At 43.4% G+C, this 26,338-nt stretch overlaps 1 protein-coding gene, 1 long non-coding RNA gene and 2 other non-coding genes across 4 annotated transcripts in view; 3 read left to right on the top strand and 1 right to left on the bottom strand.

Annotated features, from left to right (window-relative positions):
* Positions 1 to 1,354: 1,354 nt before the first annotated feature.
* Positions 1,355 to 19,128, top strand: LOC133513931 (uncharacterized). Its single transcript, XR_009798654.1, has 6 exons — positions 1,355 to 1,514; positions 2,410 to 2,513; positions 2,730 to 4,450; positions 18,756 to 18,839; positions 18,919 to 19,032; positions 19,114 to 19,128. It is a non-coding gene; the product is annotated as an uncharacterized LOC133513931 (long non-coding RNA).
* On the top strand, positions 2,249 to 2,339 carry LOC133515164 (small nucleolar RNA SNORD88). The gene has a single exon (XR_009798980.1). It is a non-coding gene; the product is annotated as a small nucleolar RNA SNORD88 (small nucleolar RNA).
* On the top strand, positions 2,562 to 2,651 carry LOC133515165 (small nucleolar RNA SNORD88). The gene has a single exon (XR_009798981.1). It is a non-coding gene; the product is annotated as a small nucleolar RNA SNORD88 (small nucleolar RNA).
* Positions 8,160 to 26,338, bottom strand: part of shank1 (SH3 and multiple ankyrin repeat domains 1) — a 95,548-nt gene continuing 77,369 nt past the window's right edge. Inside the window, exons 19-26 of the mRNA XM_061845026.1 lie at positions 24,675 to 24,810; positions 24,521 to 24,601; positions 22,330 to 22,356; positions 22,199 to 22,255; positions 21,910 to 22,025; positions 18,900 to 19,017; positions 12,029 to 15,392; positions 8,160 to 11,366 (exon numbers count right to left, since the gene is read on the bottom strand). Coding sequence (XP_061701010.1) covers positions 10,466 to 11,366; positions 12,029 to 15,392; positions 18,900 to 19,017; positions 21,910 to 22,025; positions 22,199 to 22,255; positions 22,330 to 22,356; positions 24,521 to 24,601; positions 24,675 to 24,810 — 4,800 coding nt within the window. The 3' untranslated portion in view covers positions 8,160 to 10,465. The remainder of the gene's footprint in view (positions 11,367 to 12,028; positions 15,393 to 18,899; positions 19,018 to 21,909; positions 22,026 to 22,198; positions 22,256 to 22,329; positions 22,357 to 24,520; positions 24,602 to 24,674; positions 24,811 to 26,338) is intronic.

Here is a 26,338-nt window from a genome sequence, read left to right as displayed (position 1 = left end):
AGTAGAGGGAACACGGGAACTGTTTCACAAATTCAGCTCCATGGTAATTTATCCAGGCCAAAAACAAAAAAAAAAAAGGAAAAAAAACTGTCTGAGGGGTAGTACTTTTCAGAGCTTCAAGAAGCTTTAGGTGTAACTTTTACTTCCAGGAAGTAAAACTAACACAGACTAGAACTTCCTTGAATTTGCTAATTGTGCCTGACATGAATGCATGTTGTATTAGCTCATGTTATGTAGTTCTCCTGCAGCCTGACCATGTCACAACTTGCCTAAATGGCAAGCCGTTTGTCGCAGCTGTTGTAATGACGGCTGGAAGCAACAGTCAGCAGACGGTCATCCAGCTGTTAGTCATCCTGCCATCAAAACAAGATGGGACACACTGGGAAACCCTTGGTATACAATAAAGACAAAAGAGGGGACACATTAAAAGTACAGCAAGGTTAAATTAATAAAAGGTTTGCAGTGGGAAATTGTATCAAGTGTTGCGCCAAATCAAACAAGCCCGCTAGTGGTACTCAAACAATTTCAATATTTTGTCATTCAACGACTCTATGTTAAACTGGCACATTTTCAAATAGTCTTGCTGCAGTCATATCAATTCCCACTGAAAATGGACAACTGTGTATAAAGTGTTCCATGGGAAGTTTACTACTGCATCAACTGTCATGCCGAATTAAACATAGAAGTACATTGACGTCACTTGCAAACGTCATTCTCATATGTTCTCGTGTTGTCATTTAATCGGAGAGATAACGGGCAATCGTCTGATTTTCAAATTAATTTTTGCTACAATTCACTTTTAAATGGCTCACGGTGTCGTGTTCCCGATTTTACATTTCATCCTGCCGAATTAAACGTAGAAGCGCGTTCCCACTGTTAGTTGACATTACTGTTATAATTATGACTCGTGTGATCAATTGATCATTCTGTAAATAATTAATTTCCCATTTTTAAAATAAAGTTTCGTTACAATACCTTTAACGCATCTTGAAAGTGGATCAGTGTGAAGACTCACTTATGGAAACCTGATTTGACGTTAGTAGATTACGCCGAATTAAACGCAAAAGCATGCTGCCACTACTAGTTAGCGTCAATGTTGTATTATGTGCTCTGCTTGTCGGTTAATTAGCAAGACAACAGTAAATTCCCTGATTTTTAAACGGAGTCTTGCTCTAACCTACTTGGAAAACTCAATGACGTGGAGAGCTGATTTGACGTCAACATCACAATGCGCCGAAATAGAAGAATATTCCCGCTTCACACTAACTTCATAATTCGTCATATTTAGTTGCTTGTGTCATCTTTTAAGATGCAAAGCATCGCGGGAACAGTAACTTTTCTTTTCTTTCTTTTTTTTTTTTTTGGGGGGGGGGGTTTAACGTTGCTGTTCTGTATGCCTCCAATCCACGTGGTGGCGATACAGCAGACAAAAGTGACCGGAAGCCGTTAAGTGAGCATAAAATCGAAGCATCTGAGGCACACGTTGTTCAGTTGTGCTCATGACGTGGAGCTGGGTAAGAGTCAATTCTCAATATCGAATTACTGTACTAATAAGGATGAGTGATAGCGTAATAGTTAATGCAAGCAATTGTTACTATGTACGCCGTAGTTCACATATTTGCCATTTTTAAAAGCAGTACCTCTAAATTTTATTGTGATCCTCGCCCAATTAAATGTATTACGTTATTAAAGTTTTTGTCTATCTTTAGTTCGGCGTCATTTATCAATCTGGGGGTGAACGTTAAACTGACGATTTTGTTCAATTGAGTCTCACATTTTTCTGCTGCAGTACAAGGATTCCACGTAGTTTGCGGGCAGGACACGCCCTGCTCTAAATTTACTGGCTCCGATATTTGCGCTGCTGCGTCCAGACGGCAAAATATGACTTATGTGTGGAGGCCTTATTAGTTCCCCACAGAGACCCAATCCTCACCTTGAACCTAACTTTTACAAAGTCCGTTTTCAATTCGTTCCTCTCGTTAATTTCATACATGTTTGGGATGGTCGTCTCGTTTCCTCTCGAGAGCCGACCCTTCCCGTGAGGCAGGAGCCAATCATGTTTGAGTGGGGCGCGTCTTGCCTGGAAAATATGTGGGCAATCTCAAGGCTCCTCGGTCTCGTCGCACGTGGTTAGCCAGCCAGGTGGTTACGTAGCTACAAGCTAATGCAAGATAGAGAAATACGTATACAAAATATTGAAATTCGTAGAATCCCATCCCCCTCGGCCTTCATTTCCTACAGTTTTAAAATTCTCTTGTGATGACGTGCACTGGGCTCTGAGACCACATGGAGATTCTGTGCATCTTTGGCCCTGACAAGCCAAAGCTTCTGAGGAGACTTCTGTATTCGAATAATTTTTAAAAAGCATGACTTCACTGTAAATTAGAATTTGTTCATTTTTGTTTACAGATTGCCACAGAAAACTAATGGAATCTTCAGTCTGTGGACCCACCAGGTTTGGGCACCTCAGGGGCTGGTCCTGCGTTGCTAGATGTGGGCTGCAATGCATGAAGGTGATAGAACTTTTTTATATATATATATATATACAATATGAATTTAAATGGTTTCGGTGATGGATTGCACTGGGCTCAGAAGATTCCTGTTGATAAAAGTGCAGCTCTGCTCTTGACATGGCAGAGTCTGAGGAGACATAAATTAGGCTCTTTTTTTTTTTTTTCCCAAGATGGGTTTGTAGGGCTTTCTCAAGACTATTTAATTCCCCCCCCCAGGTTCCCAGGTGAATTGGTCAGAGGAAGTGTTCCAAATCGTTCTTTTGGACCATAGTTTTGGCTGGGATGTGGAGGTCCGTTGACCACCGGGTTTTCTGGCCTGTGGCACACGTTCCATGATGGCCGCGAAGGTTGCATTCACGTTCTGTGGCCCCCTGTTCCGCTACATTGGGTGAAGAACCTCTTTTGGTGGAAATAGACGGGCAGTTAGGCCGTCATTGTTCAGATGGGGATGTTTTCCATCCATTTTGGTACACTTACAATCCTTTTGAAGAGAATTGAAGATTAATGGCAATAAAGTCATAATGTTCACTATCTCCAAAGTGTCTCATTCCTTTGTTCATGCATACAAATTAATGTAGGTAGGCATGCTCAATTGACTCTTTGCTCCATGTTAATCCTCAACTGCTTTCATGAAGGGAATCCAAACATGTATTAAAACTGTCACTGTCTTTATTATAATTTCTCTTTAAACACTTTATATGCATATTTATAGGAGTGTGTGTATATGTGGGTCACATATACATAATGTATATAAGTAGTAAATTATCTTTCCACAGTTCATAATTGTTTACAAAAAAAAAATCTCTTAGATGAACAAAAATTGCTTTCTATGCAGTTGAGCCAAATGTTTATTGATGGACATGACCTGTCTGAAACAAGTAGGATGTTTTTGCATAAAAATAAAACCAAGCTGGTCAACAACAACAAAAGTAAATAAAATAGAGGGCTCAAAACTGGATAGAAAGCAGCGGCGTTTATCTTTTCATTTGGAAGACGAGATTCTGTATAGAACTTAAAAGCACACCTTAATTCGTCCTTATTGTTATTCACAATCATCACGAGATGACCAATCACAGCATATTACACTATTACCATGAAACCCCAAATTAAATGTAAATGTTTGTGTGAGAGAGAGCCCTTTTTTCAAGTTTCTCAATTTCTTTTAGTGCTGCATCATTAGAATTTTAGCATCTTAGCACTATGTGAGCATGTTAGCGTCCCAGCACTGAACCTTGACTTCCAAAAATGAGATTAACTGTAGCAAAAAAAATATATACGTATGAAATGTGCTCAAATGCAAAAATACTTTGTCTGGTACTCAAAGCATGGGAATAACAGTAAGGACGAAAAAATGAAATCATCTTGCTCCTGATGTCCGCTGACCCGGTAAAAAGTTGTACAGAGAATCCAAATACTGTAGTAAAACGAGTTCCCCGGGATGGGAAGAAAGTGGGACATGGCAGTTTGTATGCAGGAAGTGGCTTTGCCAGACAGGAAGTCCTCAAATGTCCTTGTGTATTTTAAAGAAACTCGTTATACCTGTATATCTCCAATAAAGGTGTGTTTGTGCATGAATGGAAAGCTGTTTGGGCATTTATTAGACATACTCGTGCCCTGATTTATCCATGCACTACTTTCCCCCCTTTTTTTTTTGTCCTCACTCGTACGACAATTCAGTGCTTAGTCTAGTAAAACAACGGGCACATTTATAGAGCTCGTGCACATGACGTCACCGATTTCATTGCGCCATATTGCAAGTCAAACAACTGCTCGACATTGTGGGAGACATTGAACGGGAGCAGAATATTCACAATGCCTGACACCTCTTGTATTGTCGGTTGTCACAACAAACGAGACAGATCTTTAAATAGATCATTGTATGGAATACCAGTTGAAAAGACCAACAGATTTCAGCAATTAAAGGTCACTCATTTCAGGTAGGAATAATTCTTCTCAATCTCAAAATTATTAAGAAGTATTTAACAATGCCAAATTGGTTCATTTGAGAACAATGCGTATTTAAAAAAAGAAAATAAACCGTCTATCTGAGAGAAGTTTATAAAGGTTCTCGTGTGGCCACGATATGCTTCCATGAACAAAGGAGACGACTCCCTGTCATATATTTTGCGAGTATGTGTAAAACCAGGGGTCATTTATTCAAATGTTATTTGTATTGAAAAAATCTGACTGGGTCCATCACTATGTGGGATTTATTCCTGATTGAGAACAGATCCAGCAACTAAGTATTTGTATGCGTCCAGACTTTTTTTATACGCTTTCAAAGTTTTCCGTGTAAATCTCAACGACTTACTCACCAGATACATGTATATCCTTTTGTCCAAGTCAAGCGGAAGCGAATTAACAGTCCACTTTCTTATCAGCGAAAACATCGACTTCGGCATTAAATATGGATCCTCTATGCCAGGTGTCTCTCATTTTTCCACGTTCCTTCGTTTATTATCACCTTATAAATGTTTAACGCTATCGGACAAAACTCTGGATGTCGTGCTATCAGACATATTTTCGTTTCGTCTCAACGGACTTGGCTTTGAAAAATGCTTAGTCTGACTGGCATTATGGCGATGTCACATGATTTTATGACGTAGGTGCATAAGGTCTACAGAACTGGAAAGGACTACTAGAACGACAAGGACACAGTCGTCCAATGTCTTGGGCTCACCAGCAGAATGACCGGGGTGTACGAGCAGGATGACTGTCTTACGAGTGATTCCCCCCTCAACTGTTTCTCATGACTGTATTACATTTCTGCACACTCGTAGAACAACTTGGTTGCTCTAGTTAGTAGAACAACCAGGGCACATGTAGAAAGATGTTTCAGTTGCACCAATAGAATCAATGGGGCTAACTTATTGAATAAGTATCTTACTAGTGCTGTTTATTCCACCGATGCAGCTCTTGCTGTCATTTCAAAAGGCTCTAAATTTCTTCAGGATTCTGCATCATTTCTTCAATTGTCACTGAATTGGGATGCCCACGTTATTTGCGACCCCTCATTGCTAAGAGACTCTCCATAGTCTGTTTTTGTGTCCTCAAAGTACGTTTTGTCACAGTAAATTTGTCGTCGTAATAGAACAGCTCTCTCTACAGGGAAAAAAATTCCTTGCTGCAAACGCACTTGGCAAATAAAGACTCAGATTTTGATTGGATTCCACTGCTGAATGACATTTCTGTGAATTAGAAAAACGACTAGGGCAAATATAGAATCAGGCATGTGATTTTTCTGTTTAAAGGCAGAATTCCGTCTTTAAAAATTGCATAGATGAAAAAAAAATCTATTGTTCTGCAATATTCCGATCATAACCTGTGCCAGAATCCACACTCGTTCATTTTCCGATCCGATTTTGCAAGGGAGGTGGAAAATTCGACACGCCTGATATGCTTGTTGATTGGTCGAATGTGTTCCTCCTGACCAACGAAAATGCTTGTTGTATACGACGCAGTTTATGGCACCATTTCCAAGTGAACACGATGTCGGTGCTTGAGAGGAAAGACGCCTCTCGAGTGAAAGAAATTGATGTGTCAAAAATACGTTCCGATGGGATTGGATGGAATGAGAAATTGTCGATACAATTGGAAAGAAGGAAGTTACCACTCTGTTAAGCGAGGTTTCAAGGCATTGGACGTTCATGCGAAACGACAAAACCATGTCAAACAACTGGAAGCAAGGAAAACAAACTTTTCCATAGCTGGTACATTCAGATGTAAACCCAAGGCCAACAAACCTTACGGATTTCATCCCTTGTTAACTTCCACGACTCCAGCCAAGATCCACCCGAACGACCAACCACAGTTGCAGACAGGCTAGTCAATAACGAGGTGACAGTTCAGAAGCAATTACTTGTAAAAATGTCTGTATTATTTACTGATAACGAAATGATGTTAATAATTGTTGTCAAATTCATGCATTTCAATCATTTACAAAACTAAAAAATTCAAACATTTTTGAATGGATACGATATACATACTATGAAAGCACGCTTGCATGCCGTGATGCAAATCTGAATTCAATTTAGTTTCACTTCTAGTAGTTTACTTAGTTGAATTTGTAAATTTTTGGCGTAAAAGGTGTGCATCTTAATAATGAACATACACAACATATTGTGTACATTTTGAAAAAAAGAATAGCATTTATTTATAGATGTAGTCGATATATTTTATTCAAAATACAATTTATAAAACTTGCATGTTGAAATTGGTGATCATCCTTTGATCATATTGATGGTAATTGCATGAGTATCTTTTTTTTTTTTTAATGCAGGTGTGTATCTTTACTCAACACATTTCTATTTCTTTTGCTATTTGATAAACTGTAGTAATTGATACTGCAATGTGCTCACCCAGCTTAATGATCCATTTGGATAATCGGGTCCGTTTACTATGTGTTTACTGTTATCATGGTTAGATTTTCTGTTTAAATGTGTTGATTTTAGGATGGAAGAATGCTGACAACTCTGGAGCTTCGGGGGGCTTCGCCCCCCTTATGCCCCCACCAAGGCAGCCCTTGCAGCCCTCAGACTCCTGGCTATTTTTCAGTCTTTTTTCATTCAGTCAAATCACATGCCTGTAGAATAACTACGGTGTACCTGTAGAACAACTAGGGCACATTAGAATGACCATGGTGCACTAGTAGAGTGACTAGGGTGCACTAATATCAATAAGAGATACTTTTATTTTTCTTTCTACGACTACCTTTCATCTACTGCTCAACATTTTGGAATACTAGTATAACAACCGCTGGGGCAAAATTGCACAGTAGTTGACAATTGTGATGTACTTCTACTGTTGCCATAGTCATTCTACTAGTGCTCTGAATTGTCTTACTAGTGAGGTCAAAAAGTGTATTAGTACATGGGCAATTCATCGCACTAATAGGATATGGAATAAATGCTCAAGGGTTTTCCTAAGTGTGTGTACCATTTTTCTGTTGTCTGTCTGGGCACTTGTTTATGCTACAACAACGTGATACAGTGACCAGTCTGTATGTTTTGTCATTAAAAGTGACGAAGGATGTCGATCACAGCGCTGAGGTAAGCCTGGAAATAATCTCTAATGTCAACCAAAATCTTTCTCCAGCTCCCATTTTGGATTTCCGACCATAACTTTGGTCACTCTTGGTATTGTGATGTCATGGCATTGCCAAATGACGTCGTGGTGTGCGTTTTAGGATGAGCAGGTCGCATACGGGGGAGCCCTTTGTTGGTCCATTTTGGCACACCCTATCATCTTGCACAACTTTTCAAGTGAATCCACTAACTTCCACCACCGAATTTGTCCTCCACCGCCACCTCAACTCCGACTTCCGTCATCCATCCTTCCCTCGTCGCGAGGCGATAGAACCGAGATGGGGAAAGGACTGCTGGAGAGCCTGGAGGACACCAGGGGGGTGGGTGTGGGGGTGGGGGGTGGGAGGAAGAGACAAGTTGGACTTTGTTGCTTTACATAGCTCCTGACTGTGTCAGAATCTCAGTTCCTCCAACATTCCAAAACCATACCTCTAAGATTACTTGAGGATCCTAAAGTCAAGGATGGACCCCATTTATCTCACTAAAGTTCAGCTGGGGTAATATAAAAACATTTTGCACTTTGATCATTTTATTAGCTCACAACTTAAAAATTGGTCTCGGGTTTTGGTGATTGGCAGCGAGTTAGTGCTTATCTGATCTGCGTCACAGAAGATCTGGATTGCTAAATTAATAGAAGACTACAAGGTAGCTGAGCCAGGCTAACTGACTGAGCTAGGCAACTCAGTGAAGAATGTTTAGCAGGTCTTCCTCATAGTTAGGATATGTCCCATGTTCACAAAACCTACTTGTAAGGCTCACTGAAGACTAAAGTCTAGGATAGACACCACTACACACTGTGCAATCAGTTGTTGTTGTCGTCACTACAGTAATGAGTGTATCCGGTTGCGTTTGAGTTGACAAGATAAAGCTCGGTGATGCGGTCACAGCGGAATACAAGATATTGCAGTAGTCTGATTCAGTGCAATTGTGAAAAAAAATTTGTCTTGCAATCTGATTCAGGCATTAATTGTCGGTCTCAGACGCTGTCCCACATCGCCACAGTTTATTTTAAAATAACTTTTTGGGTGGTTAGATACTTACAGTACTACATCCAAAGAAACGACGCAGGGAAAAAGAAATTAGCTTTTGGATTCAAATAGACTGTACACTATGCCGATAATAAGTAAATGTCTTTTGCGGATGATCCCGAATGATGACAAAGACAATCGTCATAAAATGATAACTATAGGCCAATACCGATCAAGATGGTCATATCGGTGTAAAGTCTAGCAATGACACTTATTCAGGACACCTATGTCAGTATAAAACGTGTCTCATTGTCAGCACTAAGTTTTTTTTTTTTAACCCACCGCCAAGCTAATGTGTCCTCAGACTGTACTTTACTCCCTGCTTTACTAGCTGCACAGAAAGGACTGGGAAGGCTTGCTTGTGCGACACCAGAGTCCAGGAGTTCATGCTGGTGTACTCCCTAATCCTCATCTATATGGCGGGAAACAAGCAACATTGATTAAAGTAGTATCAGTAAAGGGCGAGGAGAAATTCAGGTGTATAAAGAGTTGAAAGTAAACATGGTCATTGTCAGTAGGTTCCACTTTTGAAGCTTCATTTTTGTGAGCCAAAACAATCGACAAGCTTCAGGTTTCTTTGGTACACGGCTCAATCTTATCAAAATCTCTTTGCCGATTTATAAATACTTCCATTATCATATTAAGAAAAGAGGTCATATCACAATACATACCGTTACTGTGACGAGATTCAATCTATAGCATTATATGAATATGAGGTCATATCGGCTAGCCCTACCCCGATTCTTTTGCCACAAGTTAACGAGGATGAGTGCTTTAGAAAATTGATGCATGGATGCATTTGGAGAACTGTAGATGTATACTCGGAGTGGTTACATTTCAAATTTTTCTCCTCCTGAACTGTAGTACAGCCCTGTACACTCATTACAGTTCAAAAGAACATAAGGAAGCAAAGTAAAGATTCTGTAAACCTGTATAAAATCCCCCAAATTGTCTCTGCGGTAGAGTTTTCTCTGATCTGAATTTGGAAAAAAGGGGAGACCTTTTTACTTTCCATGGTGACAGTCTACCTCAGGGGTTGGGAACCTATGGCTTGCGAGTCATACCTGGCTCTTTTGATGGTTGCATATGGCTCGCAGAGCCCTCAAAACATACTGTACATGTGATTCTGTCGTGCAGTCAACACATATGACGCAGAGACAGTTTGTCCTAGTGGGGTTGCCGTAGTTTGGTGTTGGCAGTAGATGTACGCAAGCGCAGAAGGGTTGAAAGCCGATATGGTTGGACCAAGTAATTATGGAAATGCTTTTGACAAGGTCGCTCAAAGAAAAAAAAAGTACCATAGTTTTCAACAAGAATGGACAGCCTTTGTGGAGAGGATTCTGCAGTGTGTTTAAATTCACAGATGGGGAGTATTCGTACTTTTTGACATTTTGACAACTTCGCAAAAAGATAATCAAATAAAAAAAAGACATGCCTTTGTCGGCAAGAACTGTTCACCATCGTACCAGCATGATGGCAAATCAAATTAAATTATGTTCACGATTAACGGATGGAAGTCTCAATGCCTGCGTGAAGCTTAATCTGACGACGTATGAAGCAAAACCATGCAGCACCATAAATTGCATTAATGGTAAGAAGTACTTTTGTCATCATTAGTTAGCAATAGCGTAACCATGTTATTTAAAATAATTCAGACTTATTGTACTTTAAAAGTGTTGGTTCTACATAAATGGACAAATACACATGTATTTCTTTTTTTAAATATTACATGGCTCTTTTGAAATTACGTTTTAAAATATTTGCCAGTTATGGATCTCTCAGTCAAAAAGGTTCCTGACCCCTGGTCTACCATGACAACCTCGCTCTCGTCAGTGACTCTTTAGCCATACCTGTCAATAACCGATCTCAGAGCCCGTTCTATGTTCATGCGGTGGCCCACGCGGGTGACGCCCAAATCTAGGTAGTCGTCCTTAGTGAGCGAGGGCAGATGGGTGCCATCGATCTCATTGTCCAGGAAACGCTCACGGTGCTCGGCCAGATTCAGGTAGCCCAGCCAGTCGGCCACGTCATACTTGGTCCAGTAGGGCAGTGGCTTAGAGGCGAAGGGCTTGGTCGGGGATGGAGGCGGCAGGTGGGGGTAGCTCAGACAGGTGGGTGGAGGAAGTGGGTGAAGGGGTGGTGAGGATGTACCAGACAGGAAATGAGTGGGAGAAAGGGAGCGGGAAACGACCAAGGTCGAGTTTGGAGGAGGTGGGGCTCCGGAAGGTGCAAAGAGGGGTGGTGAGGGTGAGAAGTAGGGGTCTCCAAGAGTGTTGCCGGGCGAAGGTGGGGTAATTGAGCCCCGTAGGTCATACATGGCACTGTACAGAGGCGAAGTGGGGAGCAGAGGGAGGGACGAGGGACGCGGCGGCCCCAGTTTGGGCCTCTCTGATGGGGAGATGAGAGGACTGGGTGCTCGCCTACGCTGGAGCATGTGAGGATCTGTCTTACGGGACTCGCGACTTGGGATGAACTGGAACTCCAGCGCTTTGGTCCGGTAGACAGGTCTGTGCTTGGGGGAGGTTGGATAAGGGGAATAGGATGTTGGGGACAGCGGGGAATGGGAACGGGGAGGCTGTGAGGGAGCAGAAGGCTGAGGGGATGGCGAACGTCCCCAGTTGGGATACTGGGAGGCAGGGGTCGGAGATGGGCACAGGGAAGGTTGTGATAAAGAGATTGGTGATGGTGACTGGGAACGAGCTGATGGGGGACTCAGAGCTGAAGCTGAATCTTCAGAGAATCTGAGGAATCAATAGAGAAAGTCAAGAGGTTTGAGTGAGTATCTGAAGCAGCGATAGGAGTAAGTCACATACGTATGGGCAAATAAACATACTGTCTGCATCAAGTTTCAAGTCGAGTTGAGTCCCCACTAAATTTTGACTTACTTGGGTTAAGCAAGTCATAAGTCATGTAGTTATACCATCTTTATACATATAATATAATGTTTTATACATTAGCCCCTTTACACTCTATATCTGTACTTGAATTACTCAGTTGTACTTACAAATTCACCATACAATTTTTAAATGATTTTTAACGGTTCCAAAAGTCAATCTCCCCATAATGTCTTTTACTTTATTCTTTTCATTGAAACTGAAGAAAAATAAAGCAATGTTCAAGCAGCTATTATTGGTAAGGGAAACTGTGAACACAATGTAGGTTACCTATTTGGGTTTTATATTGAACGATAAAGTTGTTCTGTGGCACACGATCTTGAAAATGCAGAATTTCATATATCAATAGGCAAATACTGTCAAGTCAAACCCCGTGAATACCGAATCAAAGTCAAGTCAACTCCTTTGTGAGTTTTTCCAAAATTGATGGTTTAGTCGTGTGTCAAGTCATAATCGAGTCCACCACCCCTGATCTGAAGGTCATGAAACGTCAAAAAAGGTTTCTGCACCTATGTCTGCTCAGTGGCCTCTGGCTGCTCCAGCTGTCCTTGGTTCTTTGCTGCAGTTTGCTGTTCAGCTCATTGATCATGTTTGGCTTCATACTTGATGCTGGAGGGTAAATTTTCTTCCCCTCTAAGAGTGTCGCAAACTGCCCACTGGTGTCCCCGCCAATCTGTCCCTCACCCCAGAGAGGCTTTATTTCGGGAGTACGTGGCCGTTCAAAATAAGGTGAACTGGGACGTCCTAAATTCTGCATGTCTCTCATCCTGTACCCGTCCTGGCCGCTTTCGTCTTCCGTCGTGGCCCCCTCTTCGTCCTCCTCCTCCCCATGGTTCTGGTTGTCTCTTCGCCTATGGGAGTGGAAGGATGCAGGGGCGGTGCTGGTCTGTCTGTGGAGCTCGTCCCCTCGACTTCCCTCCCTGAACCGGCTACTTTTCGGATAGGTTGATGCTGCTGCTGTGGCATTCTGCATCTCAAAGGTTTGCCCATCCAGGTAGCTCATGTAAGACTCCAGAAAATCCCCACGTTCAACTGATTCTGCTGTCCCGCCTGCTAACCGGTTGCCTGCTCTCTCCCCTCGGTCCACTCTGTCCCCCCGAACATTAGCCAGGATGCTGTCCAAGTGGTGGTCGCTACTACTGCGGCTGTCCAGCTCTTCTATCCCAGAGTCCACCACTGTCTCCTGAGATTCTCCCTTCTTGGCAGCAGGGGGTGGACGGTGGCGCTCCCTGGTCCTGTGGTGGGTGTTCTGGATAGAGGCAGTGTATGTGGCATGGGTTCGCTCATGGTAGAGTTGTGTGGAGCTGCTTGTTGTGGTGACAGGAGTGGCGGTTGTGGGGGCACAGCTTGTGGTCTGCAGAGGAGCAGAGGTGGCAGCTGTGGAGGAAAGTGCAGGGGGCCCCCGGTAAGCGGGGGGCGGTGTTACAGTAAGTGGGGGAGTGGGTGAAGAGCGGCCAGGAGCATTGGTGCTGTTGTACAGGTGGTGGGGATGGGACACAGATAGGGGTCTGTGATAGCCAGGTGGTGGGGGTGGCGACACTGATGGTGGAGGTGGGGGTCCACTTGTTGACGTGGGCTGCAGGATGGAGGGTGAGTGGGGAGGAGGTGGGTTGGGTGATGTCTGGGAGGGGGAGTGAGCAGATTGAGTCAGATTAGCTACCTCGCTGTCGTATGAAGTGAGGCTGGAGGCAGTGGAGTCCCCTGCTTGAGGAGAAGGCAGGGGCGTGTGAGTTGGAAACACACTTCCAAACAGTTCTTTTTGACCAGGTGGAGGTGGAGGTGGTGGTGGTGGTGGGGGGGGAGAGAGAGGAGGTACCGCCTTTTCTTGAGTCACATTTGGGAGAAGCCGATGTTGCGAGTATCCTCTGTCGAAGCTGTTGGCAAACTCTAATGGTGGTGGAAGGGGGTCAGCATAGACGAATTCATCATCCGCGTCCACCGACGGAGCGGGGGGCGGAAGAACCATCAGGCCAGACCCAGTGTTCCCAGTAGCATTGGGTGTCTGCTGAGTACTTGTTGGTAGAGTGGAGGGAGTGGTGCGGGACAAAATGTAAGCATCAGTTTGATTATCCATCCTAAGGAATGAAGACCGCCGAGGCTGCTGAGATGCCTGGTCATTAGCGGCCTGTTCTGCTCTTCTCATGTAGCCGTCCTGGTCTTTCTCCCGCTCTCGTTCCCTAGAGGCCTCCCTCTCTCGCTCCCTCCCCTTCAAACTGGGCTGATATGGCTGGGACTGGTAGTGGTGCGTGTGGACCGGTTTATCCTCTGAGAAGCGAACTCTAAGTCCCTCACGCGTGCCACTCCCTTCCCGTTCTCTTTCAACACCACTGCCCCCCTCATCAGGCCACACGACCCCTCTGAGGATCCTGGGTGAAGGTGGACGTCCAACAGAAGGGGTAGTGGCAGCCAAGGATGAGGAGGTAACCAAGTAAGAGCTGGAGGACTGGGCGGAAGACGACACTGGCTGCGAGGTGACAGTAGATGATGGGAAGACCACGCTGGACATTTGACGGATGAAAGGACGCTCTGGGCCCCTTCTTAACCTGCTGTCATCTCGTAGGGCACGTTCCCTGGCTGCCAGGGCTAGGCTTAATGGGGAGGTGGGGTCAAGAGCCTTTCCTGTAAGGGGGTGAATGAAAGTCGACGAGGGGGCAGGCTGCCTTCCTGCGGCGGTGTATAGGTCAGCAGGCACAGATTTAGGCTGATAGTCCAAGGGCGGTGAAGAGTATTCTGGTAGCCCAAAAGCTGGAGGCATGCTGCGGGTGTGATGGATGAAGGTGTCCCCGGAGAACATGCCCTCGTCGATGGACTTTGAGGGGCGCAGCTTAGAGGAAGAACTTTCCACTTGCGTGTTGAGCTGTTGCTGTGACAGGTGAGCCCGTGTTAGTCCTCCCATGCCATCGCTACTAAAACCCATGTCCTCGTCCGCAGACATGAACAGGGAGGCACTCTTCCTGCGGGCTTCATGAAACCGTTCACGGTCCCGGCGAGCCGCACCCACAACGGCTGCCCCAAACTGGCTTGTGAAGTCCAGCCCATCCTGAGCTCGCATGGAAGGCAAGGCTGGAGGCGGTGGTGCAGGAACAGAGGGTGGTGCAGGGGGCTGTGGAGGAGGACTACGAGGAGGAGGACCATGAGGGGATTTGGATTCATCTGCCTCCCCTGGAGCAGGGGTGTCAGCCTCCACACTGCTTCCCTGGCTGCTACGCCCACTGCTGCTGGTGGAGGGGGCCTTAACGATGATGGTGGGGATGGGAATGGAGCTCTTCTCCACTTTCCCCCCAAGTGTGCCCTGGGCTGCTCGCAGGTCCTCAACCTTGGATTGTTTCACTAGAGGACCCTTGCTTCTCCGGGCGCCACCTTTAGGACCCCCTGCCCGCTCTACTCGTTGTGGTTGAGCCATCTGCTGTTGTTGCGGCATGACAGTCGCAATGCTCGACGGGGGTATGGCGCTGCTGTAGCCCCTCCGAAGACCAGTCGGTTTAATGCCGCCTCCGACACCGATAGGCTCTCCGGTATAGGCAACCTTACGTGTAGCAGTCCTACTTTGGGCTGTGTGGGCACCTATGTGGGAATAGAAAGATGAATGGTCCACTGTTGTACCCCCTCTTTCCCGGCCTACTTGTGTTAAGTGCACCGCCTGGGAATAAGGCTGATAGTACGAGGAAGAGGGAGCCAAGGACTGCGACACAGAGACGGAGGGCTGCTGGGATGACTTGGCTCTCCAACCGAGGGGTGGTGCAGAGGAGAAGGGAGGGTCTGGCGGTGCCGTGGTTGGCGGAGGCGGGATGTCATCCGGGCCGGGCACTGACAGACTGCGGGCAAACTTCATGGCCGGAGGATGCAGGAGCTGCTTTTCTTCCTCAGGCACTCCTAAAACAACAGAAGAAGAAACCAGAAAACTTGAATATGACTACTGAAGGCAACACCAACAGGAACAGGAAAAATGAGGATGTCTGTCTCTATCTAACTGCCTGTCTACCCACCGCCAAGTCTGTCCTCAAGCTTTGAGCCAGTAAGTTTACAAGTCATTCTCTGTTATTACTTCATTCTATAATCCAGAACAAGAGTATAGTATAGTGAGAAGTGACTCAAAGCGAAATCCTGTGACTCCTCCAGGGCCCACTCGCAGAAAAAGAATGATAGAAAATGTGTCCTTGATGTCACCCAATTTGAATTTTAATCAACATACTTCGGAGAAGATGTTGTCACATATCCAAGCAAAAAAAAAAAAAAAAAAAAAAAAAAAACAACCTCAATAAGGGAGGAAGAATAAAGTTATCCTCAAACCAGTCTGTTTATTATGTTCAAAGCAGTCAATTTTTTCCAAGTTAAACTAGACTTTTATCGTTTGGAATTCTTTTTCATGTTTTTTTTTTCTTTGCAGTTGCCTTGTTTTGGACATTTATCATGGCAAAGAATGTATAAAAGAAAAATGACACATGAGGCATACCTATGACGGTGATAGATATTGCTCATTCAACAGGTGGTTTTGACACCTGTACAACAGTTCAGAATGCTAATAAAAAACAGTCAAAGCAGATAATGTACTGTACATGGTAGACCTCAGTGGTATCACTTGCTTGAAATTATATAGTTATAAGTAGACTTTTCACCGATTTTATTGACCTGAGCCGATCGACTAATACTTGGCAATTCAATGAGTGACGTCATTAATGTGGGTCACAGAAAGACATTTACTCTGCCGTCATGCACAGGATATCTGAACCCAAAAGCTAGTTTATTTTTAAATAGTATTTATGTAGTTTTTGTCTTTTGACGTAGAACTATAAATATCTAATGACCAATAAAGTTATTAAAAAAATTTTCAGAGAAGACAGCTGAGAGACAAAACAAAATGCATGGATGGATGGATGGAGTTGTGAATCAGGCAGGACCAGTTTAAAGATGAAGCGAGCACCTGTTGAACATGCGTTTCTCCTTGAAAGGCAGAGGAAAATGGGTTGTTCAACACATTGTTCAGAAGAACAGCGTACTTTGATTAAAATTTTGATTGGAGAGTGGAAACCTTATAAAGAGGTGCAAAAATTATAGGCGGTTCAGCTAAAATTAGCTTTAACGCCTTAAAACGGAGAGCAAAACCAGAGATGCGTGGCAGAAAATGGAAGACAACTATCAAAAATGATCACAGAATAACCAGAATGGCAAAGGCTCAGCCAATGATCAGCTCAAGGATGATCAGAGACAGTCTGGAGTTACGTGTAAGAACTGTGCCAGTGAGAAGTCGTCTGTGTGAAGGTAATCTATTGACAAGAATCCCCAGCAAAGTCCCCCTGTTAAAAAAAAGGCATGTGCAGAAGAGGCTACAATTTCCCAAAGTAGACATTAACTGGCCTAGAAATGGAGGAACATTTTGTGGACTGATGAGAGTAAAATTGTTCTTTTTGGGTCCAGGGGCCATAGACAGTTTGTGTGATGACCCCCAAACTCTGAATTCAATCTACAGTACAGAGTGAAGACAGTGAAGCACGGTGGTGCAAGCATTATGATATGGGCATGTTTCTTCTACTATGATGTTGGGCCCATTCATCGCATCCCAGGGATCATGGATCGATTTGCATATGTTAAAAATACTTGAAAAGTTCATGTTGCCTTATGCTGAGGAGGACACACCCTTAAAGTGCGTGTTTCATCAAGACAATGACCCCAAACACACTAGCAAACATACATAGTCTATAAGTCTGGTTATAAAACCAATGAGGTCAATGTCATGAAATGGGCAGTCCAGTCCCTGGACCTTAATCCAATCGAGAATTTGTGGGGGACATAAAAATTGCTGTTTCTCAAGAAATGTAAATAAATTGTCAATAAATGTCATGAAGGAATCTTGGAGTGGAATAACAGCTGAAGGGTGCCACAAGTTGGTTGACTCCGTGCCACGCAGATGTAAAGGAGTTACAAAAAAAAAAACTGTGGTCATACAACTAAATATTAGTTTAGTGCTTCAAAGGATTGGTAAATCCTAGAAACAAAAAAGTTTTTCCAAAGTAGTTTTGAGTTTGTAAAGTTAACAGCAGACTGATATTTTTTGAACACACCCCTTTCAACAAATTGCCCATTTGCCCAGCCTTAAGAGTGTGTATATCATGAATGGTGGGTCTTGTGGGTTTTCTGAGAATCTACTGCTTCTACTGGTGACTTGTTTGACACATAGCGATTAAAAAAATATATACTTAAAATGTGGATTAATTTGGTGAGTCATATTGGACTGCTATTATTTTGAACACTACTGTATATTTAGTGTGCTCTTGCTCATTCACAATTTACCGTTTGCAGCCCCGCATATTCTGCTCTCAAAGTTGCTTTTTTCATAATGTATTGTATTTTTTGACCATAGAAGTCTTAAATTCTGTCCTAAATCAGCAGGGTGCCTTAAAATGTGGCACACTTTATGTGCACGATGAGTTTGAAAGTCTGTGACTAGTGCAATGAAGTACCTTGAACACACTGCTTACATTGTTAGCATGCCTCCCAGCATGTGTTTTTGCATGAATGAAAGGCACTCACACGGTAGTGAGGAACAATTGCAATTTTACATTTGTAATGAGAAGCATCTTACATTGCCCCACATAATAACCGTGTGGGTAAGTCATTACTCAATATTAACACTCACGGTGTTACATCAAAACTAAAATGATCACACCCCAGCAGATAGAATAGCATAACTCACAAATAATAAAACAAATCAATGGCTGAAGAAATAATTGACACAAAACATGCCCTTTAAACACTATTTACATAGTCCCAGCATGTTTTGGAAGGCTCCCAGCAGGCTTTGCGGCACTAAGGACCTCCTTGCTGGGAGCATGTAAATGGGATTTAAGGTGCATGTTTTGTGTGAATTATTTCTTCAGTCATTGTTTTATTTGTTTCACTATTTGCTAGTTATGCTATTCTGCTTGCTGTGGTGGAGGAGGAGGAATGTAACACCCTGTGTAAAAATGAGGGAACACTGTACAGTAAATGAACAGGTAATTTAAAAAGACTCATTGCTCCATCTTGTGATCAGATCGGTCGGTGATTGGTTATCGTTTTATTTTTTTTAAACTTGCTGATTGGCCCCAAAAATCCTTATCGTGTATAGGCAAGTTACAAGTGCTGTATATTTACAAAAGAACAAATTGTAACCTAAGAATCAACAGCAGCATCCTGTGTTATTGCTTTCAAGTGTTTGTAGGTCAACTATAAGTTCTAATTGTTATGTTTTCACCACAGGCACATGGAGAACACAACAGTGGCTTTCCTCACAGACATTTTGGAGAGACGGACAAACAGACCATCACAGTACTCCCCCAGCAGGTCCAGAGGACAGACAGACAGGCGGATGCACGGACAGGTAGGAGAAACAGACCACCTCACCGATTGATTTCTGCCGCAGCATACCGTGCGGGGGCCCGTGAGGTGTGGCATAGTGGCCCCGCTCGTAGGCCAGAACCAGTCCGGATGCCGCCAGACCAGCCTGGTCTGCGTAGTTTGGCTAAAAGAGCACAAAGTGAGTTAATACACACACTTGCATATTGTATATACAGAGTGGGCCAATAACTATATCCCTTAGAATTAACTTTTGTGACAGGTATTTCAGTTAATAGCAAAAATGCAGTCAATAACAAAGAAAGTGAATTACGAAGAAGCATTTGAAAATAAAGGAGAAGGACGGCAGAAAAGCAGTTTCAAGCAAAAGAAGAAAGACTCAGAGTGACAAAGAATGTGTAAACTGAAAGGAAAGTGAAATGAAAGGAGGGTTGGCAGAAAGGAAAGTAGGAGAGAAGGAAGTGCACATACATAGCCTGTGAACTACACCATCCCATCTGCCCAGTTAAAGACAAAAAGGAAGACAAAAAAGGATGGAAACAAGGAAGGAACAAAAGAATGGAGGAGGAGACCAGGTCTGATGTAGAAGGAAGGAATGATAGCAGAAAGGAAGCGATGTTGGAAGGAAGAAAAGGCAGATGTAAGGAAGGGGGAAACAAAAGGACGATAACGGAACGTAGTGAAAGAAATCGGGAAGGAAGACAAAAAGGAAGCCGCAAAGGAAAGAAATAAGGGGGAAGGAAGGAAGGAAGGAATGGTGCTGATTGTACCATCGTTGCGATGGGTAGCAACTGCGGTGGAGAAAGTAATGGATTGGTCAAACCAAATGTCAATCAATCCACCCGCATGATCGACATATTGACCACACCTGAATCAAGCAACGAGATGGATGATAGGCTGACTTTTTTTTTTTTTTTTTGCCACGTGGTCACGCGATTGACCAAAACTGCCTCTGGGATTGACTGGTGGAGCACGATCGACGCATTGGGCACCCCCGATTTACAGCTTCCTGACAGGCAGAACACAGCAGGTTAGGCTGGGGGACACCACCTAATGTAAATGCACCACCAGCACCGTGGCGCCCCAAGGTTCTATCCGCTCTTCGCTGCTCTTCTCTCTCTACAAGAAAAGACTGTATGCCAACGCATCCGGCTGTCAAACCCCTGACGTTTCCAGACAACACCACAGTCATCAGAGATGAAGAGTCTGCATATTGACAAAGTGGAGAGGCTGGTGCTGTGGTGCAGCCGACACAACCTGGATCTGAACACACTCAAGATTGTAGAGACTACCATGGACTTCAGGATTCATCCTTTCACCACAGCTGCAGCCTCAAGTTGTGCAAATGCCCTGTGTCAACCGTTGAGACCATCAAGTTTCTGAGAATGACAGTCTCTCAGGATCTGAACTCAGAGACCAATATCAATTCCATCCTCAAAAAGGGCAAGCAGAGGATCTACTTCCTCCGGCTCCTGAGGAAGGATGAGGAAGCTGTTGAGGCAGTTCTACACAGTAGTCATTGAATCAGCCCTGTCTTCATCTATCACAGTCTGAATTGCTTTTGCCACAAAAAGACACACTCCAACCCCAATGGACAATCAAAACTGCCGGAAAAATTCTTCGTATTGCCCGACCCAGCCTTGAGAACTTGCACACTCCCAGAACTAAGACAAGAGCATGCAAAACCATATCCCAGTCAACACTTCTTCCAGTTCCTTCCTTCAGATATGCGCTATCAAACCATGCAACCTAAGACTAGCAGACATTTCAACAGCTTCTTCCCTCTCGCTATTAACTTCTTAAAACAGTTAACTTACAATTCCATTGTAACATGCTGCCAATTTTGTCTTGAAGTTGCAGTCACATCACACTCGGGGCAATTATACATTATTCATGCACTCATGGCTGGGTTGCACGTGACGTCACGCCTGTTCATCCTGGTACTTGCCCGCCACTGTTGCAGACAAGCAGTCAGCTGTTCATCGTCATCATGCCAGATTTTTGTTGCATCTATGGATGTGGAAATCACGGAAACAGAGACATTGGGAAGCGATTTTTCCAAGTTCTAAAGATTAGATTGCATAAAGGAGAAGATGCAGTGGCGTTATCGAAAAAACGGCAGCAAAAGTGGCTTGCAAATACACAATGTGCAGATCTGAACGAAGCTTGAGTACACAAGGTGAATGATTATTTGAAAGTCTGTTCTGATCAATTTGTAAGCGGTAAGCATGTGTATTTCTAGTGTCCGGATATTCTACTTCAGGGAAGTCTTTCAGATCCTTTACGTCTTTGTGGAGAGTATACGGATTGATATCTTCACAGAGTTTGATCATCTGTACATATCTAGCTTCGGCAAAATCATCTAGTGAATGAAAGTAGGCAGAAAACATCCGACGCTCACCGCTTACACATGGGTCTGTGGATGTTGTCATGGTGATGTCGTCTACAACGCCTAGCTTGTCTGTAGATATGGTGGCGATTATCACGTGATTGCAATCCAACAATTGTATTAGTTTTGCCACTCTGCATTGTTTGCATATTTGTTGTTGACCATTGCTGGCCACTAATGTGCTTGAGAAGGGAGGAGGGAGAAAGAAGTAAGGAAACAAGGACGGAAGGCAAAAAGGAAGGTAGGAGTGAAAGAAGGATGGAAGATGAACAAAGAAAAAAAAGCATGAAAGGAAGGTAAACAAAGGAAGGCAAAAGAAGGTAGGAGGGAAGGACGACAGGAAATGAAGGAAGCATGACAGAAAAGCAGGTCTTTATGAACAAAGAAAGAACTCTGAAAGCACTAACAATTTTGAAGGAAGGAGGACAGGACAGAGAGGCCAGAAAGGAAGGATGCAAGGCAGATGGAAAAACAGGTCTCAATGAAGGCAGGATGAGAATGTAAGCATGTAAGAATGAAGAACAATTCTGAAGTCAGGATGGAAGGAAATTTTTCCAGCAAACAAAACCAAATGTAATAAGTAAGTTGTGTACACCATTTTATTACATTTACCAACCCTTTATATTTACAGTTCATATTGCATGCACAAATACACACGCGCACACATACCTCATTGCTATAGAAAGTACGTCCCCTGTCCCGTTTGGGCCCATGCCCTCGCGTCCCTGCCGCCTCATTGGTGCTGATTGTCTGCTGAGCCGCTGCAAGAATTTCATCTAATTTATCTGAGAGCAAGAGCAAGGAAAGTGGAAAGAAATGAAAGGAAGGACAGAAGAGGAGGAGGGAACGCACACGGGAATGAGACAGAAAAAAGGGGGACAAAAGCCACGCAAAATGGACAGGAAAAATGATGGGACAAGCAAGGCGGGACACGATGAGGATGCTGACAAGGCCTTACTGAGAGCCATCTGATAGACGGTCCTCTTCTTCTCAGCCACTTGGGAAGTTTCCAGTTCTGAAAAGAGACGAGGAGTGAACAAACACGCTCGGTGAGGGATAAAAACAATTCAAGAGTGGCCACGAGATTACCTGACTTTTTTTTCCATGGGGTAGCAGCTGCGAGGAGGAGGACAAAAAGGACACTCGTCTTTGGCGGGAGCATGACAGCATTGTTACACGGAATACTAATTATGTTCCCTGGGGCGGGACATGCACTTGGATGCAAATACTTTGTTGGAAATGACAACTAAAGTTGGCCCAAAACACTTTGCACATGCACTACACCTGTATATTAAAGACAAGAAATATAAAAGGAGAAAATGGAAAAAATTGCACCTCTTTCCACTGTTGAGATATGTAGATAGCAGCATGAGCAGACAAAAAGAAAGAATTTCTAAGTCCCCATTTATTTGATATTTAGTAATTGATATTCAACAACCACTACTGCCACCCATAGGACTGGAGAGGAAAAGCACCTGCAACTGCAGATTCACTCATCCAATGGATAGGTTTCCAATTACGCCATCTTGTGTGTCATAGAGGTCAGAGAATACAGGTGATAGGTGAAGGGTGAAGTTTTTTTCTATGGTTAATTTATCCGATTGGTCTAAGGACTATGATGATGTCATTGAAAACCTATCCATAGCAATTCATGCTTGACCTCTTCATCTTAATAATGGTACAAAAATAATCTAAAAGGAAAAAAAAAAATCAAACACAGGGTCATAAATATATTATCCTAATATCATAGTTGTTCAAATCAAATTTGAACAATTGGGGGGGTCGTCAATGCGTGTCTACTGCGGGCCTGGGAAGCCCTTGGAGGCTCGTGACTAGCTTGACAAGCTTGACTTTGACTATTTCTAAGAATCACATTATTTTTTTCGTTTACATTGTGACAATTAGTCAAAAACAACTTGGCCACTTGTGTAATTAGACTAACAACATTGGAGAAAAAAAATACACAAATGTGCCTGCTAAAAATGTCACTTTTTGTTTGGTTTTCAGAAAATTCAGAAAGTTCAAAATGGCTTGGCTTTTTTGTGGGGCCACATCATAGTTATGATTTTCCTCAGAGAGCACTGAAAAGCTTACAAACACCTCACCGTATTATTTTACATACACAATGGCCCTAGCAATTGATTATACAAATTTTTAACACTGAATTGGATTTGAAATAAGAAGTCATGGAAAAGTGGGGCAAGTTACATACACAACAATTGTTCACTTTCTGTCAAGAAAGGATTTGGTTAAAAAATGTTTGTACTATAAAAGAAAAGAAAATCTGCATTAAAAGAGCAAAACTATATAGCGATAGAATAAAGCAGACACTTTTAAGAGCTTTAGTAGGCTGCATATTGTGATGTTGTGAGTAGAATTTGGCTCCAGGGCTTTGAATTTGGTAAGTGTATTTGGCTAATGAATTTGATTTACTCTGGCTGTTTGTGGCTATTTTTGTATTTTATTTGTTCAAGCAGAACAAGTTTAAAAGAAAAAAAAAGATCTGTACATGATTATGCAAGGTAAGCTAACAGGATTTATAACATGAGCTGTTCTAATTATGTTTCTGTTCTGATGAGAGCATCAAATAAAGATAAATTAGAAATATTCAAATTCAGATTCAAATGAACTAAACGAATGATGAAATCAATCATTAAAAAAATAAGTCAGTTTCTTTCGGCTTGTCCCTTTCGGGGTCGCCACAGCGTGTCATCTCAGATGAATGCACATATATGTTCGGCACGCCGGATGCCCTTCCTGACGCAACCCTTCTCAAGGAGTGGAGGCCCCAATGGGATACGAACCCACAACCCGTTTACGAAACCAGTGGTCTAACCACTGAGCTACGGGGCCTAATCATTAAAAAATGGTGAATAAAAAATAAGTCAGATTCAGCCACAAGAAATTGTATCAAATGAAATTTCATTGTGAACACTCACGAAACAACGCAAGTACAAATTAGAGTTCTTGTGGGCTGAAACATGGACATCTTGATGCAAGCACAGATGGTGCCATGAAGACTTTCATTGGTAAAATGGACTCAAACGTCCCTCGCAGTTATGTTGGATTGGTGGAAAAGATGTGACAATGCCAGAGGCAGAAGTCTCTCTGACACAACAAAATAAATCAGTCACACAAGCAATAGTAGCTACATAAAAACAAAAGTAACAAGCAGAATTTAGCTCAATGTAACAGGATAAAAGTAGCGTTTCGTAACAAAAATACACGAGTAAAAGTACAAAGTATCGCCTTTCAAGGCACGTAAAAGTGTTCTGCTGACCCATCTCCTCCAGCTCCGAAGTCATCGACTTAGAGCGCAGGGCAATGGCGGGTGTGCTCAGCCTCTTGCTTTGCTGCGGGACTGCAATGAAGCAGAAGAAGAGTCATAAGATGTCTGTCACAAGGCTTCCTTTTCGCTTCTCTTGACACCTTACTTTTCTTGCGGGCGCCCTCCTCCATGTCGGGGTTGCGGGTCACCATGACCACCTTGACCATCAGACTGTTGCCACCTTGCCGGATCATGTTCACCACCTGACGGTGACCCACCTTCACCACATTCTGACCATTGACCTGGAAGAGAAAAGGAGGATTTTTCCTGCTCTGGGCTTATCAACGCAGCTCCATCCGTCCTGTGTAATTTCTTTTTTCTAAAATCATTTTCATGATTTTTGGTGTTGCATGGGGTTGATCTGAGCTCACTGTTGACTTGGAAAAGCTGAGCAACCACTCGCTAATTTTTGCTCTTTCGAGATCATCATGGCTACAGCCCTTTTTTTTTTTTAATTTGGAGGCAGACATTTTCCCTCATTACGGGCTGGCTACAGCTTTTAAAAGTCTGACATTGTGATGATTCAACTTACTACTTCTTTTTCTTTCGGCTTGTCCCATTAGGGGTCGCCACAGCATGTCATCTTTTTCCATCTAAGCCTATCTCGTGCATCCTCCTCTCTAACACCCACTGTACTCATGTCTTCCCTCACAACATCCCATTCCTTTGGTCTACCTCTCGCTCTTTTGCCTGGCAGCTCCATCCTCAGCACCGTTCTACCAATATATTCACTCTCGCGTCTGAACATCTCTAAGCCATCGAAGTCTGCTCTCTCTACTCTTCCAACTTTGGCTGTCCCTCTCATGAGCTCATTTTTAATCCGATCCAACCTGCTCACTCGAAGCGAGAACCTCAACATCTTCATTTCTGCTACCTCCAGTTCTGCTTCCTGTTGTTTCTTCAGTGCCACCGTCTCAAATCTGTACATCATGGCCGGCCTCACCACTGTTTTATAAACTTTGCCCTTCATCCTAGCAGAGTTTCTTCTGTCAAATAGAACACCAGACCCCTTCTGCCAACTTGATCTGGAGCATCCCGCTTAGACCCGTTTCTTCACTTCCTTACCACACTCACCATTGCTCTGAATTGTTGACCCCAAGTATTTGAAGTCATCCACCCTCGCTATCTCCCTGGAGCTTCACTCCCCCCCCCCTCTCATTCAAGCACATATATTCTGTTTTACGTTGGCTAATCTTCATTCCTCTCCATCCCAATGCGTACCTCCATATTTCTTTGTTCCTCCGCCTGCTCCCTGCTTTCACTGCAGATCACAATTTGTGATGATTAAATTTTAATCTTGCAAACATTTCTAAAAATAATAACAATGAAAAAATAATAATAATTCATCCATCCATCCATTTTCTTTGCCACTTATCCTCACGAAGGTCGCGGGGAGTTGCTGGAGCTAATCCCAGTTGTCAACAGGCAGGAGGTGGGTTACAAGCTAAACTGGTTGCCAGCCAATCGCAGGGCACATGGAGACAAAGTGCCGCACTCACAATCACACCTAGGGGCAATTTAGAGTGTCCAATTAATGTTGCATGTTTTTGGGATGTGGGAGGAAACCGGAGTGCCCAGAAAAAACCCACGCAGGCACGGGCAGAACATGCAAACTTCACAAAGGCGGGTCTGAGATTGACGGTATAGGCGGGACCTCAGAACTGTGAGGCCAACGCTTTACCAGCTGATCCACCATGCTGCCATAAAATAATTCTATATAGCTTATTCTAAGTTGACGTACTGTATAAAGTACAAAAAAAGTAGTATAAA

This window comes from Syngnathoides biaculeatus, chromosome 16 (assembly GCF_019802595.1).
Source record: "Syngnathoides biaculeatus isolate LvHL_M chromosome 16, ASM1980259v1, whole genome shotgun sequence".
In the NCBI taxonomy this organism is placed as follows: domain Eukaryota; kingdom Metazoa; phylum Chordata; class Actinopteri; order Syngnathiformes; family Syngnathidae; genus Syngnathoides; species Syngnathoides biaculeatus.
This window is presented reverse-complemented; position numbering and strand designations above follow the sequence as displayed.